We start from the raw sequence: 18,222 nt of genomic DNA, 5'->3' as shown, positions 1-18,222 counted from the left end.
CCGCGACCTGGTCACGCGTAGTTTCCCCTTCCACGCGAGGAGGGAGCCGGTCGCAGGGGGCTTTTCGCGGGCGGGAGTTTTCCTGCGTGGCACAGCCTGTGGCACCCCCGCCCTCACGGGGCTGCAGGCGCCTTGAGCGGACAGCGTCAGCCAAGTTCGGGCTCCCTTTGTTTCCTTCCCGCTGCATGGCAGCACGTCTATATAAAAACAGGGTCTTCTGTCAGGCAGCCTGGAAGTGGGAACTGGTGACAGGAAATCTACAAGTCTTCCTGTGCCACTTTCCAGTTCTCTAGAAAATGCCTGCCTGTCACAGAATCTTAGAAAGGTTTCGTTTGGAGAAGGTCTTGGAGATCGAGTCCACCACCGAATGGTGTCCCTGAGCACCCCATCTGCATGTCTTCTAAAAATGCCTCCAGGGGTGGTGGCTCCACCACTTCTCTGGGCAGCCTGTTGAGTTCCTGACAACCCTTCAGGTGAAGAAATTTTTCCCAACAGCCAAGCTAAACCTCCCCAGGCACAACTTGAGGCCATTTCCTCTGTCACAAGTTCTTGATCCGCCATTGGCATCGGCAGCCTGCAATTAATTCAGAAGTCATCCTGACCATGTACCTTGGCTCTTCCTTAGTGTTAGTCAAGTAGTTAATTACGTACTGGTGATGGGGTGTGTTCTGAGTATTTGAGTTGTCAAGCCAGAAGGATTTATTAAATTACCAACTCAATGGGCTCCCTTGAATTACTTTAAGTTTCTTTTGCAGTCTACCTTGTAGAAAACAATATAACAGTTTAATATTAGAGGCTAATGTATGGCATACTGATGTTTCATGAACAGTATTGTAAAAATGGCATCAAGGAATACAGATTGTCTCCCTTTTCTGCTCTACTGTAGGTGAGGTTCACAGTGACTGTTGGTCATTTAGCATCTGTTTAAGGAACTGGTGAGGGGAAGATACCCAAGCTGAGTGCATTTGTATGCTTCTATAACTTTGCCAGACTTCAGCTGTTCATGTTGTAAATCTCAGCAGTCTGGTACCTAATTTTGGATAATTTTTTTACTACTTTTTTTTTTTTCTTTAAAACCAAAGACTGTGATAATTTTTTGTCCTACAGAGGCTTGGCTGAGCAGTTGAGACATTACGCAAAAAATTATTGCCAGGCCTAGCACCTCTGCTCTTGAAGGAGCTATCAGGGCTTGATGTGTATTGGAGTTGGGCTTTTTACAGCTTTTTTTCACTAACAGTGTTCAAATCTGCTAGTTTGAAATCATAGAATCATAAAATGGTTTGAGTTGGAAGGGACCTTAAAGAACATCTAGTTCCAACTCCCCTGCATGGGCAGGGACACCTCCTGCTAGATCAGGTTGCTTAAAGCCTGTCTAGCCTGGAGAGCACTTCCAGGAATGTGGCTTCCACAGCTTCCCTGGGCAACCTGTTCTAGTGTCTTACCACACTCACACTAAGGAATTTGTTCCTAATGTCTAACCTAAATCTCCCCTTCTCCAATTTTAATCCATTACCCCTTGTCCTTTCACCACAAGTCCTTGTAAACAGTCCTCCCCAGCTTTACTGTAGCCCCCTCAGATACTGGAAGGCCACTATAAGGAGTCCCTGGAGCCTTCTCTTCTCCAGGCTGAATGCTGGAGAATGCTTCTTTTTAACTAGAAACTGGGACTTAAGTTGCTGTGCCTTCACAAGACGAAGGCTGAAGTGTCTACTTCCAGTGCAAGGAATCAAATCGTGTGGAAGGTTGTGGGAGAAGTAAAATGAGTGAGCTTGGAAAGGGGACCTGTCAGGTGATGCAAGGAGGGCAAGGATGTTTTGTGGGAAGGTGACTCTATAGTTAATGTCTGTCCTCACGTACACAACTCTGTGTTGCTTACACAGTACAGTAGGCTCGATTTGGTGATCTACTGTGTTTTTTCTTCTGTACAACAGATGAGGTTTTAGCTTACCTGAAAGCAGGTACCTCTTGAGGAAAAAGCATGCTTGAAACTTGCTTCAGACCATAAAATATGAAACCATAATTCCTTGAGAACCACTCAAAGCAAAAGGCCTATGATGGGAAGGGAGAAAGTGGGAATCCAGGAGTTCTGCTAAAACATGTTTTACTGAACTCCTTTCTTATGGACAAAGGTGATTCTTGTTTCCCCCAACATCCCTTCCCCGTTCTGCCTGGCTCACCATATTTTGAATTTAGCATAATATTTGTCCATGAGTTCCTCTCATTCCATCTCTTATCTGTATCTGGATGTTTTCCCTCTTTTTTGGCATAATAAGATAAACTTATGTCTTGTCTTACTAATGAACATTTAGTGTAAACAACAGAAGGAATAGCTAACAACTCTGAGAATGAAAGCCAACAGCAGGAATAGACTAAGCATTTCAGCACTTCGAAGCCAGCCTGTCTACCCAGTGCATATTTTATTCCTGCAGGACTGACTGCTAAAAGGGATGTATATTATTTAATTCAGCTTACTGTTGTTGATGCTGATGGCAATGTGCAGGCAACAGTGTTAACCATTGGGCAATAGGACTTAGCAAGGACTTTGCACAGTTGCAAGTGCTTTATTTGACCTTTTAATAATGAGAAAGTGTTTCAGTTGTAGTATTTTGAACATTTTTTGCAGTTTCAACAGTGTAGAGGCACCTTTTTTTTTTTTTAAAGAAAGAAAAGTAGTCTGCTAAGTTCATCCCTTTCATCCCTAAATCTGAGTAGTTACGTTGTATTGAGTATTGAGTAGCATTTTGCAAACGAGGGTTTTGGCAACAGGAAAAGTAATCCACAACTTTTTAACTGTAGTATTACCATGTCTAGAGTTCCATCTCTTTTTTTAGTGGATTCAGTTAAGTGCTGGTGCTGCTTTCACCTTTAGGGAAAAGGAGAAAAGTATTGAACACTACCAAACAACTATCTTCTTCTTCCTGGTTATAGAATACTGTAATGAAATGTGTGAATTAATTGGTTTTAAAACACCTAATCAAAACTTGCTTCTCTCTAATCCCCATTCCGTTCTCTTAATTTTGCTAGTATTGTCATCTCACAACCTGTCTGGCAGTAGAAGTTGTCTTTTTAACCCATATCACTTATTTTGTGTTTAAAATTAATAAGCTGTAAAGTATTACTTCCCTTCAAAAAAAATTGAGTGTGTTTTTGAAAACCTGGGGGTTACAGATTTATTGGTCTTCCTCTAAAGCTGAGGAAATACTGATGATGTACAATGAGTACACTGAACTTTGATAGCTGAAGCTACTGAAATTTCAACCTAGGGTATGTAGAACAACAGTAACATGAAGTGCAAACAGAATTCTCTCCCCTGGCTTTTGCATCCATGTGTCTGTACTCAGAAAATACAGATTGGATTCAGTAAACTCCATGCAAAGAAAATAACTATTCTTAAGTCTTCCTTAGTTTTATCTCTAAATCCGGTTAGTAGAACTATAAGGGACTTAAGAGTAGTTAATCCACTCCATGCTTTGAGTAAGGCAGAACCAGTAGGTATTTTGCAGTCTCTGACAGTAGTTTGTCAGAAATGTTCTTGACAAACTCAGATGTTGAGTTCTTTTTTTGGGGGTTGTTTTGTTTTCCTGCCAGTTTATAATTTGGAGTTGCATATAAGAATAAAATGTGAAAATACCGACTGTGCTGATAAAAGGGTTATCCAATAAATAGAAGTTGGTTGCATATGTTCAGTTTAGATCCATTTTTATGTGTCACTGATTTTAATTCTAAGCATAATGCTTTTGCTCAGGGATCCCTGTCCAAAAATGCAGTCTGAATTTGTAATTTTGAAGAAGGAAAATAGATGTGCTGTGAACATAGGAAAGAGCAATTGTCCTTACTACTTCAGTGAAGGGAAAGGGAGGAAATATTGCCACGTGGTGAGTGATTTGCCTGATTCAGAAAAGAATAATAGGTGACAGCACAATTGAAGAGGGCAATGACAAGACATTCACGGTACAGTCATGGGAATTCATAAGCCTCATCTTTGTTCTTGGAGTGGAATATGTGTCCAGGATCTGTCTACAACTACTTTAAGTGTGGAATGACATCCAGCTATTAAAGATTTTAATGATCATGAAAGATTTTTCCTGGAGGATCAGATTGATTAGTGCTGAGTTGTTTTTGACTCTGTGTAACATCAGTTGAATGGAATTATAGCAGGATAAAAGGCTGCTTAATTCATCACAATTTAGAGACAGAATTAATGCATGCCCTGTAGGCATGGCACAGTGTCATCAGGGGATCAGAAGCAGCAGAAATATGGAGAGAGAAGCACATAGAGGGGAAAAAAAAAAGGGGGGGATGAGGGCGGGGAGCTGAGGCCCAAGATTTCATCAGCTGAATTTGAGCTCTTTGCTCAGTATGTTCTCCAAATGGATCAAAAGATTTATGGTACTTGCTGCTTATGTCTTGTAATATTTTACAGCCTACCTTTGGCTATAGAAATACAAGTACATTGTAACAGTTGCAGCTGGCTGTTGTCAAATACCAGTTAAATACCCCACCTGTACATTGGCTGCTAAGGTGGCAAAGGACTTTGTTCAAAGCAAATTAGTATTTTCATACCATATTTTTCAAGTACCACGTTTTTTCCTGTTCTGAAATCCCTGGTTACTTTCAGAAAAATGTAAAAACTGGCAACTAGAGTAAAATTGGATTCTAAATTTTAGCCAATAGCACTCCTGTGCATTTCTCTAATTCATTTTGTTTTCTTTCTCAGGCTTTCAGAGGCAGCTGTCATTCTCCTATTCTGAAATTGAAGTCTGTGTTAAGTATGACTGGTTATCTCTCCATGTAGTGCCTGGTGTACTACCTATAGATTTTGTGCTTTGACATTTAAACCATGACTTTAAGTTGAGTATAAAAGGTCTATGGTGAAGATAATATTATATATAAGATTGTGTTTTCAGATGAAGATTTAACAGTGCTTGATACATAGCAACTTGAATAAATGTTCTTGTCGGGGTGTACTCTTTCTTTGCTACAAAGGCTCTGGTCATACAGGTTCTCCAGAAGTGGTCTTCGCTCTTCAGTTAGTCCATGTGACTTGGAAAGTAAATGGGAAGTTTGTAAAGAAGAAATACAGATCAATGCTTAGTCATACTCAATTCAAAAGCAGTTATTTTCTGACCTTGCCTAGAAAGGTACCAAATAGCAACTTGCTGCTGGATTGGTAGGAGTGATGTAGCTTGATGGGGACAGGGTTAAAATAAATGTACCAAAGCATACATAAATCCAGATGTATGGGTTACCGATGACTACTTATGCCAACCTTAAATGTCCCAGAACTACTTCTGTTTCGTTTGTCCTGTAGTGAAGCACTGGTTGCAAAGTCTCCACCTTGTTGCTCTGAATCAATGCAAATCACTGTTCTGTCTAGCAAAAAGGTAGTTTTTATTGCAAGCACTGATGTTTTTCTAAAGGATCATTGCAAACAAGGGTAGAAGACTTGTCACAACTATAAACCGCTTATGTATACAGAGAGCTGAGTTAAACTGCCTGTATAGATCAGTGTTTTACAGCTTTGAGTATGCTATAAAGATAAAATACATACGTAGTTTTGTGAATCAGATCCAAGATGTTAAACTGTATAAAAGTTTAAGAGAAGCAGCTATTTATAGATGTGGCTGCAGAGTCTCTCAATCACATGTCTTATTTTCCCATTCCAAAGTTTTAAATATTTAAAAAATGTACATAAAAAATTGAAGCAAGATTTTATATACCCACTTCAATCAAAGCTTTAAAATATTAATTGCTTTCTCCAGTTGTTGGTTTTTTTTTATTTTTTAAATCTAACCATTCCATTTATTGTTTAGGAACTTTGATTTTGGGTTTAAAAGTCAAGTAAATTTAATGTTCAAAAACCAGTGCAAATGTTTTACATTAATTTTAGCTTCCATAATCTTTTGGGCTTTGTGGTAGCAATTTGTCTTGCCATGTCTATTGCTTCGTGGAGACAGATGCCTACTTAATTTTTCCATGGTTGAGTGAAAATAAAGATTTTTAGAGAAAATAAGTTGTAATTCAATAAATGGGAAATCTTTTCTATCGCTGAATTAAGGTCTGACCCAGTGCAAGATACATAGCAATGCCTAGCCTTCTCTTATCAAACTAATTTGTGATGGAGTTGTAGTGGTCAGTTTTGACATACTGTGGTATCTCTGCTTGCCAAGGCAGCATTCCTAAGGCTACATGGCTTTCTCCCAGTGAGGAAGACTCCCAGCAAGTGTGGGATGGATTCCTTGGGCTTCTTGGGGTGTCCTTTCCATCCTGTTCTTTTGCCTGTCTTTTTTAAAAACTTTCTGCCCTCAGTCACTGCTGGTTTTTGCAAGCATAAGGCTGTTTAGCAGCACTTGCTACTGAATATGCTGTTCCTGTTCCTGGCTGCCTGTGGCTCAGGGCAAGCAGGGACTAATGTTTCTGGCTCAGGTAATAGGTATCTGCATTGATAGAAGTCCTGCATATGTCCCAGCCTGAGCCCTGATTCTGATGAGCTGTGCAATGAAACAGGATCTAATGCTAGTGTTTTACTCTGCTAGTACTGAACTGTAAATGGCATCCTGACACTTCAGCAGTGGAAGGCTAATTGTTAATGAAATTGGCCCCTGCAGTATCTTGGGCAAACAGAGCTGTACCTTTTTAGTGATTTCTTGAAGACAGGTCATGGTTTTTTAATTATCTCTGTCTCTGAATATACAGGGGTATTATTCCATTCCTTTCTGCAAGGGTTTTATCCTGTTTTCTCCCAGATTGTAGAAGTTGCTTAACTGTTGGGATTGACATACCCTTGGCATTAATTTTAATCATTGTGGATAGACATAAATGCTTTTTACCGTTATTATTCCTATGCTATTTGGCTACCAGTAAGTGAATTTGCAGCATGTAAGATGATATTTATTAATGGCAGAATGTACAGTCTGACCCACTTTTCTGTGCACTAACAGCACTGAGTACAACCCCTTGGAACAGAAATGAGAAAACTGCCAGAAAGACTGGTATAAATGACTCACTGAAGGCTGTGTGATCAAATACTATTGAATGATATAGCAAAGCTGTATCACTGAATCTGCTGAAAAACATAGAATTTGTTTTAGTAAATGTATTGTATGCTGTTCAGAAAGTGGAGGAAATAGCAGACGTTTCTTTGATCAAATCCAAATTTAGAGGAATATTTTTTCTGTTACAAAATTGTTTACCATGCACTTAAATAGTGTGGTTTTTAGAGTTAAATGTGTCTTGTGGTTACCGTGATAAGCCTTTGTATCATGGTCATTCTACAAATAGAGAAAGTTTAATTTTTAAGATAAATTTATGGGGGAGTTTGATTTTTAAGACAAAAAAAATACACCCCTTTTATTTTCTTTGGACTCAAGGTATTGCAGATGTTTGTCCATTATGTTCCCACACATTATACTTCCTCCAGGGAGCCTTCAATTTAAAAAGGCATCACTTTGTGAAAAGCGGCAGGTTATTGGATAACCTGTGTCTTCCTCTGTGTTACCATCTGAGATCGTGTTTTGTCAAGCAGTGCAGCCAGTCTCATTGTAAATGCCAGTTGCAGTAAGTGTGGAGAAAACAGATGGTAAGACTGAAGATACCAGCACCTCTCTTCAGCCTTACCTCATCTACTTTAGCCTTTTAACAGTGGTTGCAGCTCAGGAGCACATGAAATAACTCTGAGTTACACTCAGGTCGTAAAAGAGATTAAACTGACAGGATATATTAACAAAAACCCCCACAACAAACAAACAAACCAACCCAAAAAACCAGTTCTCAGTCTGCTGGGATTAACTGGACATCTTTGAGCACTTATGTCTTAGCCTTCATGGTGTGCAGCTCTGGACTGCCAGGAACATTTGGCTTCTAAACTGGATACCATAAAAGCTGAAAAGATGGTCTTTGAAGCAAGTGCAGATTCTGAAGAGTGCATTTCATCCTGGAGGTGGACAGAAGTTGAAAGTCTCCAACACATTTAATTAATACGTTTTATCCAAGGTTAAGGGGGAGATTGAGGGAGGGCATGGAAGATGACAACTGCTTTCACAGCAGTGTTCTATGCCATTCCCTTGTTAGAGGAAGAAAATACCACAAATCATTTTGAAAGGTTGGTTAAAAAGATTTCAGTTTGAAACTGGTGATTCTGCAATCTGTGCTTGGCTGTGACTTTTTAATTAGCAGAAGTAGTTATTCCAAGAAGACTGGCAAAATTTCTGCACACCTTGCTGACCATATCAAGTCGACAAAGAAAATAGTAATTTGAGTAGTGGTTAGTTCGATCTAATCTTCGTGGTCAAGCACTTTTAAATTACACATCAGCTCTAAATATGTTTTGTTTTTTGTTTTTTCCTGGTGGATGACTCTTTACTTAAAATTTTACAGTTCTTGTGCATCATTGTACTGCAGCATCTCTGCTTCTCAGAGTCAAATGTGTGTATGTGTTCCCTCAGCTTCTCTCTAGCAGTTGTCTAGATGGATATTTAGCATATCAGGCTATAAAGATTTCTCTTAGCTTGGAAAGCTCCACAGATGGAGTCTGTACAGCATGTCTGGGCAACTTCCTCCACTGGTGGACTGTTCTGATGGTGGAAGAGGTTTCCTTGTATCAAATCTGATCTTGTAATTTCAACAAATACCAACCTGTCTCATCCTCCTACCCTGTGCCATTATGAGGAGCCCAGCTCCAGCTTCTCATTGCCTCACTGGAGATGCTGTTAGACCCTCCCAAAGCCTTGTCTTTGTTCAGCCTAGGCTGAACAAGCTCTGGCCATGCACCCTTGGCTCAGATGATTAGTGATTGAGTCCCTGCCAGTTTGGTCTCTCTCTCCGGGACTTGTTTCTTTGTAGATTTGGGGGGCCCAATGTTCTGGATGTGGTGTAATGAGCGCTGCATGTAGGGGGACAATCCCTTCCCTTGACCGACTGGCCATGCCCCGCTAGCGCCACCCACTTGGCTGGTGGCCCCCTCTGCTGCCCAGCTGCTGCTGGCTCATGTTCGGCTCACTGCCTGCCAGCACCCCCATGGCCTCTGCCATAGAGCTGCTCCAGCCCAGCACCCCCAAGCTGTATCATTGCAGGGGTCGTTTCTTTACAGGTGCAGAACTTGGCCTTTGCCCTCCCTGAATTTCATGTTAGCCCGTTCCCTGTTTGGGTCCCTCTGGATGGCAGCCCTGCACATGAGCACACCAGCTGGTGTCCCCAGGGTGGTCTCATCTGTAAACTCTTCCAGAGCATTACTTAAGGTGTTGAGCAGCACTGGTCCCACAGTACATCCTTGCATTGTGCAAGCTATATTCAAATAATGACTTTCACTCTTATAAAAAAAACTGAGTTTAATACATCAAAGTAGGATGGCATGGCTGTTTGGCCTTTCAGTAGGAGTTGCCTTGTGCTTGCTGTTTGAAGACCAGCCTAATGCAGCCATTTTTGTTAGGAAAACAAGAGCAGATGAGAAATCCACACAGCTGCTGTCTTCTTGCTTGCAATTTGAAGTGCCAGTATATTAGTTTGTTGGCTGCTTTGATTAGGAGGGATAAATGTGTGGTGGAGTGGTGTCAGTCGAAAGAGAGCACCATGGGGTTTTGGTCACTGGGGAGTTTCTGATCTCTCTGAGATATTTGTTGTGGGGTGTTGGTCGGTTGGTTGTTTTTTAAATGATGTGACCAAAAGTGGAATACAGGTGTGAGAAAAAGATTTATTCTCTTTCGTAACTGCAGTAAGTGTACTTGTGTACTCCACTCCATTGCCTCTCACACTTGCGCCTTTTTCACTTTCTTACTATCCTCTAATCCATGGACAGGTCCTTAAAGGAAATGCAACTTTGTTTACTTTTGATTTTTATACCTTGGAGATGTAAGGTATCACTGAGTATTGCTGGCAAAACCAGTTCTGGAGTCTGACACTGCTGCCTCAAGAACAGAACATAAATACAAACAAACCTGTACAAGCACAGATAAAGAAATAGCTGTTCTTCAGAGGTGGCTTTTCTTGTGTTAAACTTAGGCAACTGTAGATAAGTGTTGGTGCTAGTTCTCAGGAACTGAGCCTGGGAATGGGAGCCCAAAAACCTTATAAGCAATCGATGTTGTCTACCTAATCTTGTGATGAATGTACACAGCATAAAAGCTTGATAGTGTGTGGCCTTAAGCTTGTGTTGTCTGATCGTTACTCTTCCTTCTTTGGCTGAAAAACAAAAGTTTAAAGCACTCAGTTACATCATTTGCTATTTAAACATCATTTTTACTCTTTCCTTTTTTCTTATTTTTCAGTGACAATGACAAATATTGGAGAAAAAGGTAAGATTTTTTTATTAGCTGTTTATAAGTTAAATTCATATGTCAGGGTAGATGAGTAGTTTACTAGTAGAATTGAAGTACAGATCTAACCTGTTTTAAGTAGGTGTATTTGTGTTCCTCAGCTCCTTTTACTATCCTACAGTTCCTGATTGTTGCTTTAGCGTTCCAAATAGAGATGAGAAAAATTAGAACTTTTTACTCTTCTTAGTGACTTTCTAAAGTGTCAACTAAAATAAACCTTATAGTATATTTCTAAGAAATTTCGTTCATATTAAGGAAAGCTCTTGTAAAACCAGGACTTCTAAAGATCAGCAAAGTATTTGAGCAGAGTGTGACATACTTAAGCGGGAGATAAATTTTTTCTGCAGTTTGTTTTTAGCGAGTGTCTTTGAAGAAACAGAATCCTTCAGATACTTAACCTTTTCAGAAGATTAATAAAATTGCCTGACTAGCTGTCATGAGAGTTCCAACCACAAGGCTGCAGCATGTTTAGGTTGCTTTTCCAGGTGCTATTTTAGTACTAAAGCACAACATGGCAGTGTAAAGTGTGGGCCTGCAGAGCTTTTGGAGGAAGGTTTTTGGGTTAGGAGACAAACTCTATGCTTTTGTGTTTGTGTAATTCTAGCAGGTCTTATTAAGTCATTACCAACTCCCTTACTTAGAATAAGTGTTTGCCAATCAATAAACATTTATTGAAGATCTTTTTTCAGTTCGGTAATCTGCCCCCCCATGGGAGTGCATAAGTGTATCTGCAAACTTCCAGCACCTGCAGACTTTGAAATAATTCCAGCTACTTGCAGCTCCATACTGTGTCTGTGTGTGTGTGTAGCACTCACAAAGGCATTGCTCACAAAGCACATTAGAATGATCACCAAAATGCATTGAGGAACATTACATTTCCTTATTTTTATCTGTTTAAAGCCTTGGTGAGCTTCGGCCAGTCAGGTTGTACTTCTGTACAATTGAGGTTCTTATGTTGGACTCTGAACACCCACAGCCCCAGTGGAGCAGCTGGGTAGCCCAGAGTCTCCTTTGTGGTGCAGGGAAACTGGTGGGTAGGTGACTAGGAAGAAGGGACTGGTCAAGAGCTGGGCCAGGTTGAAGAACTGAGGTGCGAGAGAAAACAAGAACTTAAGTCTTATGCAGGCTTTAAAGGGGAAATATGGAATAATGTCTTTAGGCTAAAATTGTTTTCTTCCAGTATTCTTTTTTTTTAATGTATGAAAAAGGAATTTTCTTAGAATCACAGTTACCATTATTCTCACAACAATAAAATATAGATGCAGATTAGTAAACACACTGTATATAATGGACTTAACTTGCCCTGTCTTGACCTAGTTTATGCTACAAATATGCTGTTGTTCAAAAAACTAGTGATTTTGCTGGAGTAAAATAGGGTTTTTTTGAGTTGATAGAAATGTTAAGATAAAAATGTGGACTGTTCCTTCCAGATGCTTGTGCAATAACAACATAATCCTTGTGCTTGATGTGGAGTGGAGTTCTATCACTTTTATTCATGACATTTTTTTCAGTTTATAGACATGGCATATGGCTCTTTTTCCCTGTCATCCCAAAAGCTTTGTACAGTGTTGCTCCTCAGATTTTGTTACCTTTTGTTTATTTTTTTTAATTGCCTAGTGAATAAGAGTAAATATTTACTGTGTTGCTTTTTTGAGTAAACAAACTTCAATACCAGAAACATTTATTCAGTGTTACTTTTAAGGCAAAATTACAAAAACCAAGAACATGCTGAGCTACTGTTCCTGCATTTCTACACACCATCATGTATGTATTATGGAAAATTCTCTAGCACTGAATGGCATCACATACATAAAAACATGGGCTAACTACGCAAGGGCAGTATTTCAGATTGCTTAGTGAAAGCACACATTTCCCTTTATGATGTTTTTTTTATGATTTTAGGAATTTATAGAAGTTGTATGAAGACTATTTGACCATATAGCTTCCATAAAACCTTGAGCTCTCTATGATCTGAGTTCATCTATACAGCAAGGAAGTATTTTTCACCATTGCTGTCCTAGCTGTCCTTTATTTGCTGGTTCTCTGCTCAAGGAAGAAAAATCCAAGGAAATACTGTTTCTTGTGCATTAGAGCAAATTAATCAGGTGATACAAGTTTTGGATTTAGTATCTACTGTAGTAAATTGCATAGTACAGTGAGTGCTTTTAAATTGAAATACCTATCTATTTATCCATGCCAGGCTCTTTGGAAAAGTTAGTGTTAGCTTCTGGATACTACTAAAACAACTCGGCATGGTAAATGTTAACTGGCATTTATTTAAAAAAATCTAAGAATAAATCACTGGCTGTGAAGAACATAAAGTAGTGAATGAACATTCGAATTTAAAGAACCTGCAGGTTTTTTAAAACCACCCTACTGTCCTCCCTCCTAAAAATCTAGCAAAACAAATTAACTGGATGTGGTTACTGCTCAGGTATCATATGCATATCCCCTCAAAGACTCCCCTCACTCTAGTTGTTTCAGCTTCCTTAGGGGAAGTTTGCAGTATTGCGTTTTTGTTTGGGGTTTGTTTGGGTTTTTTTGCGTGGCTAGCAGCCTTCATACGTGGTTTATAAAGCTAAAAAGCAGAGACGTATTAGTTAAATACGATTTAACAAATGTATAAAGGGAGGGTGCTTGCTAAATAATTACGCACTCTAATAAGCTATTAACCATTCCCCTCAAACTTTTGTAACACACGTAGCCCGTGTCATGACTTTCCCCCCACGGTCTGTATTTGTCTCATGTAAAATTGTAGCACAATATTTTATTGCAAAGCTTTTGCAGGGACTCTGTATTTATTTCTGTTAGAGTAACTATCTATGATATGTACAGCATCCGCTTTTAAGTACTATAATATTACTGGTCTGTTTGTATTAATTCTGTTCCTTTTTGATTTTAGTTGTGTGCCTGGTTGCTTACCACATATTTTTCATGCTGTTCGTCTGGTCATATTGGAAAACAATCTTTACTCTACCAATGAATCCTTCAAAAGAAGTAAGATAAACTTAACTTTTGTTTCTGAAATAGCCTAGTTAAATGCCTAATGTGGTAGTATTAGAATAACTTAGACTCTGATCTCATGTAGTTTTACACCATGTAGAAAAATCAAAATGGCACAGGTACTTAAAGGAGCAAGTCAGATTGCAAACAGTGACTAAGACAAAAAAAATTACACCTTCTCTAAGTTTGAAGTGTTTTGAAATAGATTTTTTAAATTAGATAATATGTATGATATTAAGAATAAAAAAACCTCTCCATTTGAAAAATAATGTGTTGTTTAAACTAGCAGAATAAATCTTTGCACGCAAATATAATACTTTTATGTGAGCAAAATATTTATTTCCCTGTGCTTAAGACTTACATTGCCTGCCGACATCTGTCTGTTGTCTTCTGAATTCAGGCTTCTTTCCCCTTTTTGTTTTGGTTATGAAGGAACTTGGGGGTGGTGGCATGGGGGCATAACAGGTAAGCTGATGCTGGGAAGCCACAGCTGGCCAAGCAGGAACAGAGCTAGTATAGAAGAGCTGCATGGAAGGGAGTTTTGGGTAAATGTGTACCCTGTTGCCCTTGAGAATACTGAGATACAAAACCATATTCAGCATGATGTGGCCTTAAGATAATTGCTTTTAGTACAGTACTGGGTTTTTTTTAATTATTATTTTAATTGTAATTTCAAATTCTTTCTAATATTTAAAAATAAAGATAAAGCTGCAAATAGCCTTGATGAATGTCCTCCAAATGCAGTTATAACGGACACATTTTTTTCACCTCTTCCATGCTGTCTTTGTCCAGAAACCCCATGGTCCTCTGTAGGTGCTGTGTCACACAACCTCTGAGGTCAGGAGGAATCATGGTGTGGCTGGTATGGAGTTGGAAATACCCACAAAGCCAGTACTTACTTTGGCATGGACTCATACCTTTAGCTTGTATAATTACCATGCCAACACAAAATAAATAGCTTCTGATTTCAGCTGTGTTGTGTCGAGGTTCTTTTCTGATTAGTTTTACTTCACTAATAAGATACGCAATTGTGCAAACAAGTAGATAATTCCAAGTAATTCGCATCTTCCTTGTATTTCACACTGCAGCCTTTTCTACAGCTTGGCGTGGAGAGGAGTGAAATAAATTAAGAACCTATTTCATTTGGTAATTACATGGCAAATATATGCATGTAATATGATGACTGTAGCAATAATTAGAAGGGTTTTCAAATGACAGGGCTGATGCCAATAAAAGGCTTCCAAAACATTTTGACAAATCCTTAGTAATTATTCTGGGATTCCAAAGCCATCAAACAATCCTGTTGGAGAACTTCAAATGAGATATTAGAAGCATTGAAGGAGGATAATAGTAAGCAATGTGTGTTGTTTCTGTGTCCTTTGAATTTACACAGTGTTGCTGGCAGTAAGTGACATCTTTGTTGTTCCATGTATTTTTTCCTAATCCACTAGAGCAGTATTTTAAAAATTTAATTAGATCATTTTGTACTGTTACATTACTACTTAGCTTCCAGTTTCTAGGATAAAGTCTGCAAATGTAAAAGGATATATTTTCAACATAACTGAACTGACTTACCAACTGTAGAAAATAGTTGTTGAAAATGCAGAAACAGATGAAGCTTTTGTGTTTTGTTTTCATGAATACTGCAGCTGGTGTAAACCACACAGCCTGTATATTTCCTTTTCATCTTATTTAAACTTTTTACACCTGTGAAAAACACTAAAGTTCTGGCTGCAGTTTCTCTGTGAAAGACTTTGAGGGACATCACTTTAGTGTGTGCCATTCTGTACCTGTGTGTACCAGCTATATACAAGCATTGCGTGAAGGTGGGAGAGAAGGTGGTTTCCCAGGCAGGATTGTTTTGTAGACTTAGGACTACTCTGAGAACCAATATGAAATGATGAAGCAGTAGTTCTCTGTACATCAAATGGGAAGCATTTAAAAAAAAGAAAATGAAAGGGGTATTCTGAACCAAGTTTCAGAGTTTCTGTGGTGATAAATCCTGTGTATTCCAGTATAAATCAATTTAAGTGTTTGCAAGGGTGTATTCTTCTGGTGGAAGATTGTGAGCTTTGCCAGGAAGGTAGAGTGGTGGCTTCTCTGTGGAAGTAAGAATAGGCTCCTAATTGTATGTTTCTGTCTGCTTTCTTAGTTTTACATGCATCACTTTGATTTAGGAAAAAAAAATAAATTATTGTAATGACTAGCCTTTCTGTAGACATAAATGGTATGCAGAGGGCTTCTTTTTCTAGTACAGGTTAGAGACAGCTACTCATCCTGCCAAATACAGACTTCAGAGGTGGTTTTTTGTCCTATTTCTTTGATAGAGGTACCGAAGACCTTGGCATCTGCCCATTTCTAGAAGCTACATCAACATAGTTGACTGCATTGCTGGGTTGCAAAGGAGTTTAGGGGAGAAGAAATTTGGACTACTTAATGTATACTGTGCATCTCTTTCAGTAATTTTTACCCTCTCACCTCTTGCTAGGGCAATTTTTGTTATTGGCATTTTGGGCAGTGACAGAAGTTCTCCTTTTGTGCAGAAGGATGTTAAGATGTGGTTATTCTGTCATACAGGACACCCACCTCTTCCTTCTGCTGGTCATTCTCTGAAGTAAAAACACATCCTAACACTTGCGTGAACAGATCAGCAACTCTTCAGTGGCAAAAAATAAAATGGGAGATGCCTGACACCAGAAGGGAAATAGAGTTATCTGTTCTGTTCTTACTAGTAGTGTATTTTCTTTCAGTAGAAGGCTGACATCCCTAGTTTCTATTCACTAGCTAATACTTAGTATTACAGAAGTAATTTAACTGACCTTTCGAGGGAATTACAAGCTCTTGATCCTCCTTTTGAAGAATGTCACTCCTTCTGGAGACATTCAGCTCTGCATCAATATTAAATCAGAAATAATTTTAATTTTCTCTTCCGGTGCCATAAACTAAATTAGTGGTCTTAGGAACACTGGGTTATTTTCTGTAATACCTTGTACATTCTGATAATCCATCTTTACATAATGAATATTTATTTTTCTTTGCATCTCTACAGATACTTATTCAATTTGAAGTTTACTAACATAACTTTTGATTTTAAAAATTATTCCAGTTTCATCTATCATATTCAGACAAGGAATCCCTTGAGAGGGAGCCTAGAGGTGAATCCCAGCAAGAAGTCTTAAGACGGGCAGCCAAGGATCTTCCTATCTATACACGGACAATGTCTGGAGGTAAATAGGTGTTCAGGAGACTACCAAAGGCAGGTGTCTGCAGGTACTACTTCAACTAACTAGAAAAAAAAAAAAAGTCAAAGTTTTGGATTGTAGGGAAGAACTGCTTTTCATACTTCCTAAGATAACAAAGTGACCCAGTAATTTAATTTGAATGTAGCTTTGAATGTATTCAGTGGAAAAAGTGTTGTAAATTGCTGCAAACAATGTAGGATTTTAGAGTGGATGGACAGTACCTTGCTAAATGTGTTCAAACTGACATTAAAAAATACTTCTAACAGCAGAAGTGGCTGTAGCAGTCTTTAACTGCACAGATTTCTTCTTTCATAGGCTGAAAAAAATTGGACAATTGCAAATTAATCACTATCTACATGTCACATATATCTAGATAGATCCCAGTAAGACACTGTTACTGTTTTGCTTTCTGATTGTTCAGTTGCAAGCACAAAAGTTCTTCCGAACTAAGAATTTGTGAATGCTGGCTAGCTGAGCAAATCCAAGTGATAACCTCATATAGTAAATTAAAGCTGTTAGAATAATTGCTTAAAATAGCTCTATTGTTAAACAGTCTTTAAAGGTTTTCCAGTCTAGTGAGGGTTTTGTGGGTTTTGTTGGTTCATTGGTTGTTTTCTAGAGCTGAGGGGTTTGGAAGAAAAACCCCTGATTAGCATTATTAGCAGAGATTGCAAAAACTGAGTTTTTTAGGTTCACTCTGCTAGATTCAGCATTCCAAGTACTGAAACAATGCTTCAGTATTTGTGTCTGCTTCTGATCATGCTGAAATGGGGGTTCTGCTGTTGTGCAGACTTCAGGAGCCAAAATGTGTAACGTACATTGAGATTTAACCTTGGAACTTTTTTCTTTAGCAATCAGATACTGTGACAGATGCCATCTTGTAAAACCAGATCGTTGCCATCACTGTTCTGTATGCGACAAGTAAGAAAATATTTTAAGTTCTGATGGGTTTTTTTATCTTGACACATAAGCTTTTATTTTCTATGTGTAGATTTATCAGAGAACCCTTTTTTATTCCTTAGATTTTTTTTCAGGTTTACTTTTTATTAATTTATTTATTTCTAAGGAAGCCTGTAACTTACTCTAACTCATTTGATGGCTTTCTTGATACCAATATGGATTATGTGGTCTTACACAATCTTTATGTAATGACTAAAAATTATTAATATTAATAAAGAACTTTCCTTAAGAATGTAACCAAAAATAGCTGATAAACAAAAATTTGCTTCTCTTGTTAGAATCTGATTAAAGATCACTACCCATCTCAATCTAATAATGATGCCACTTACATCTTATCAGAGGTAATAAACTTAATATGCTATTTTTCATTGGATAACTTGCAGGTTATTTTAAATTAAAGAAAAAAACAACCAAGTATCCCACATTTCTAATGAAGCCATAAACTAAAGGGGTTTTTTGTCTAACACAAAATGAACTTCACCCCCATGTTCCCCAGGAGTCTGTTTTCTAATTTAATCTTTCTTTTGCCTGTTCTTGTCTCTGACCTTTCTCCAGTTAGCTTGGATGTCTGTGTGTTGCTCTGCTCTTGCCCCTAGTGATTTAAATTTCTAACTTTAAGGGGCTTCCTCAAAGCTTGATTTATTCTTATCTTTAAGGCTGTTCCAAACACTCTTCAGCTGATAATGCATCAAACTTTCCAGCATAAT

The 18,222-nt window shown here is 38.5% G+C and overlaps 1 protein-coding gene across 3 annotated transcripts in view; it reads left to right on the top strand.

Moving 5' to 3' along the window:
- ZDHHC2 (zinc finger DHHC-type palmitoyltransferase 2) overlaps positions 1-18,222 on the top strand; it is a 35,559-nt gene that overhangs the window by 932 nt on the left and 16,405 nt on the right. For all 3 annotated transcript variants that reach the window (XM_051617511.1, XM_051617510.1, XM_051617509.1), the window contains exons 2-5: positions 10,263-10,289; positions 13,213-13,307; positions 16,420-16,540; positions 17,407-17,476. In XM_051617511.1, coding sequence (XP_051473471.1) covers positions 10,268-10,289; positions 13,213-13,307; positions 16,420-16,540; positions 17,407-17,476 — 308 coding nt within the window. In that variant the 5' untranslated portion in view covers positions 10,263-10,267. The remainder of the gene's footprint in view (positions 1-10,262; positions 10,290-13,212; positions 13,308-16,419; positions 16,541-17,406; positions 17,477-18,222) is intronic.

The sequence above is a fragment of the Apus apus genome, chromosome 4 (genome assembly GCF_020740795.1).
Source record: "Apus apus isolate bApuApu2 chromosome 4, bApuApu2.pri.cur, whole genome shotgun sequence".
Taxonomy (NCBI): domain Eukaryota; kingdom Metazoa; phylum Chordata; class Aves; order Apodiformes; family Apodidae; genus Apus; species Apus apus.
The sequence above is the reverse complement of the archived record's forward strand: the minus strand, read 5'-3'. Positions and strand labels throughout refer to the sequence as shown.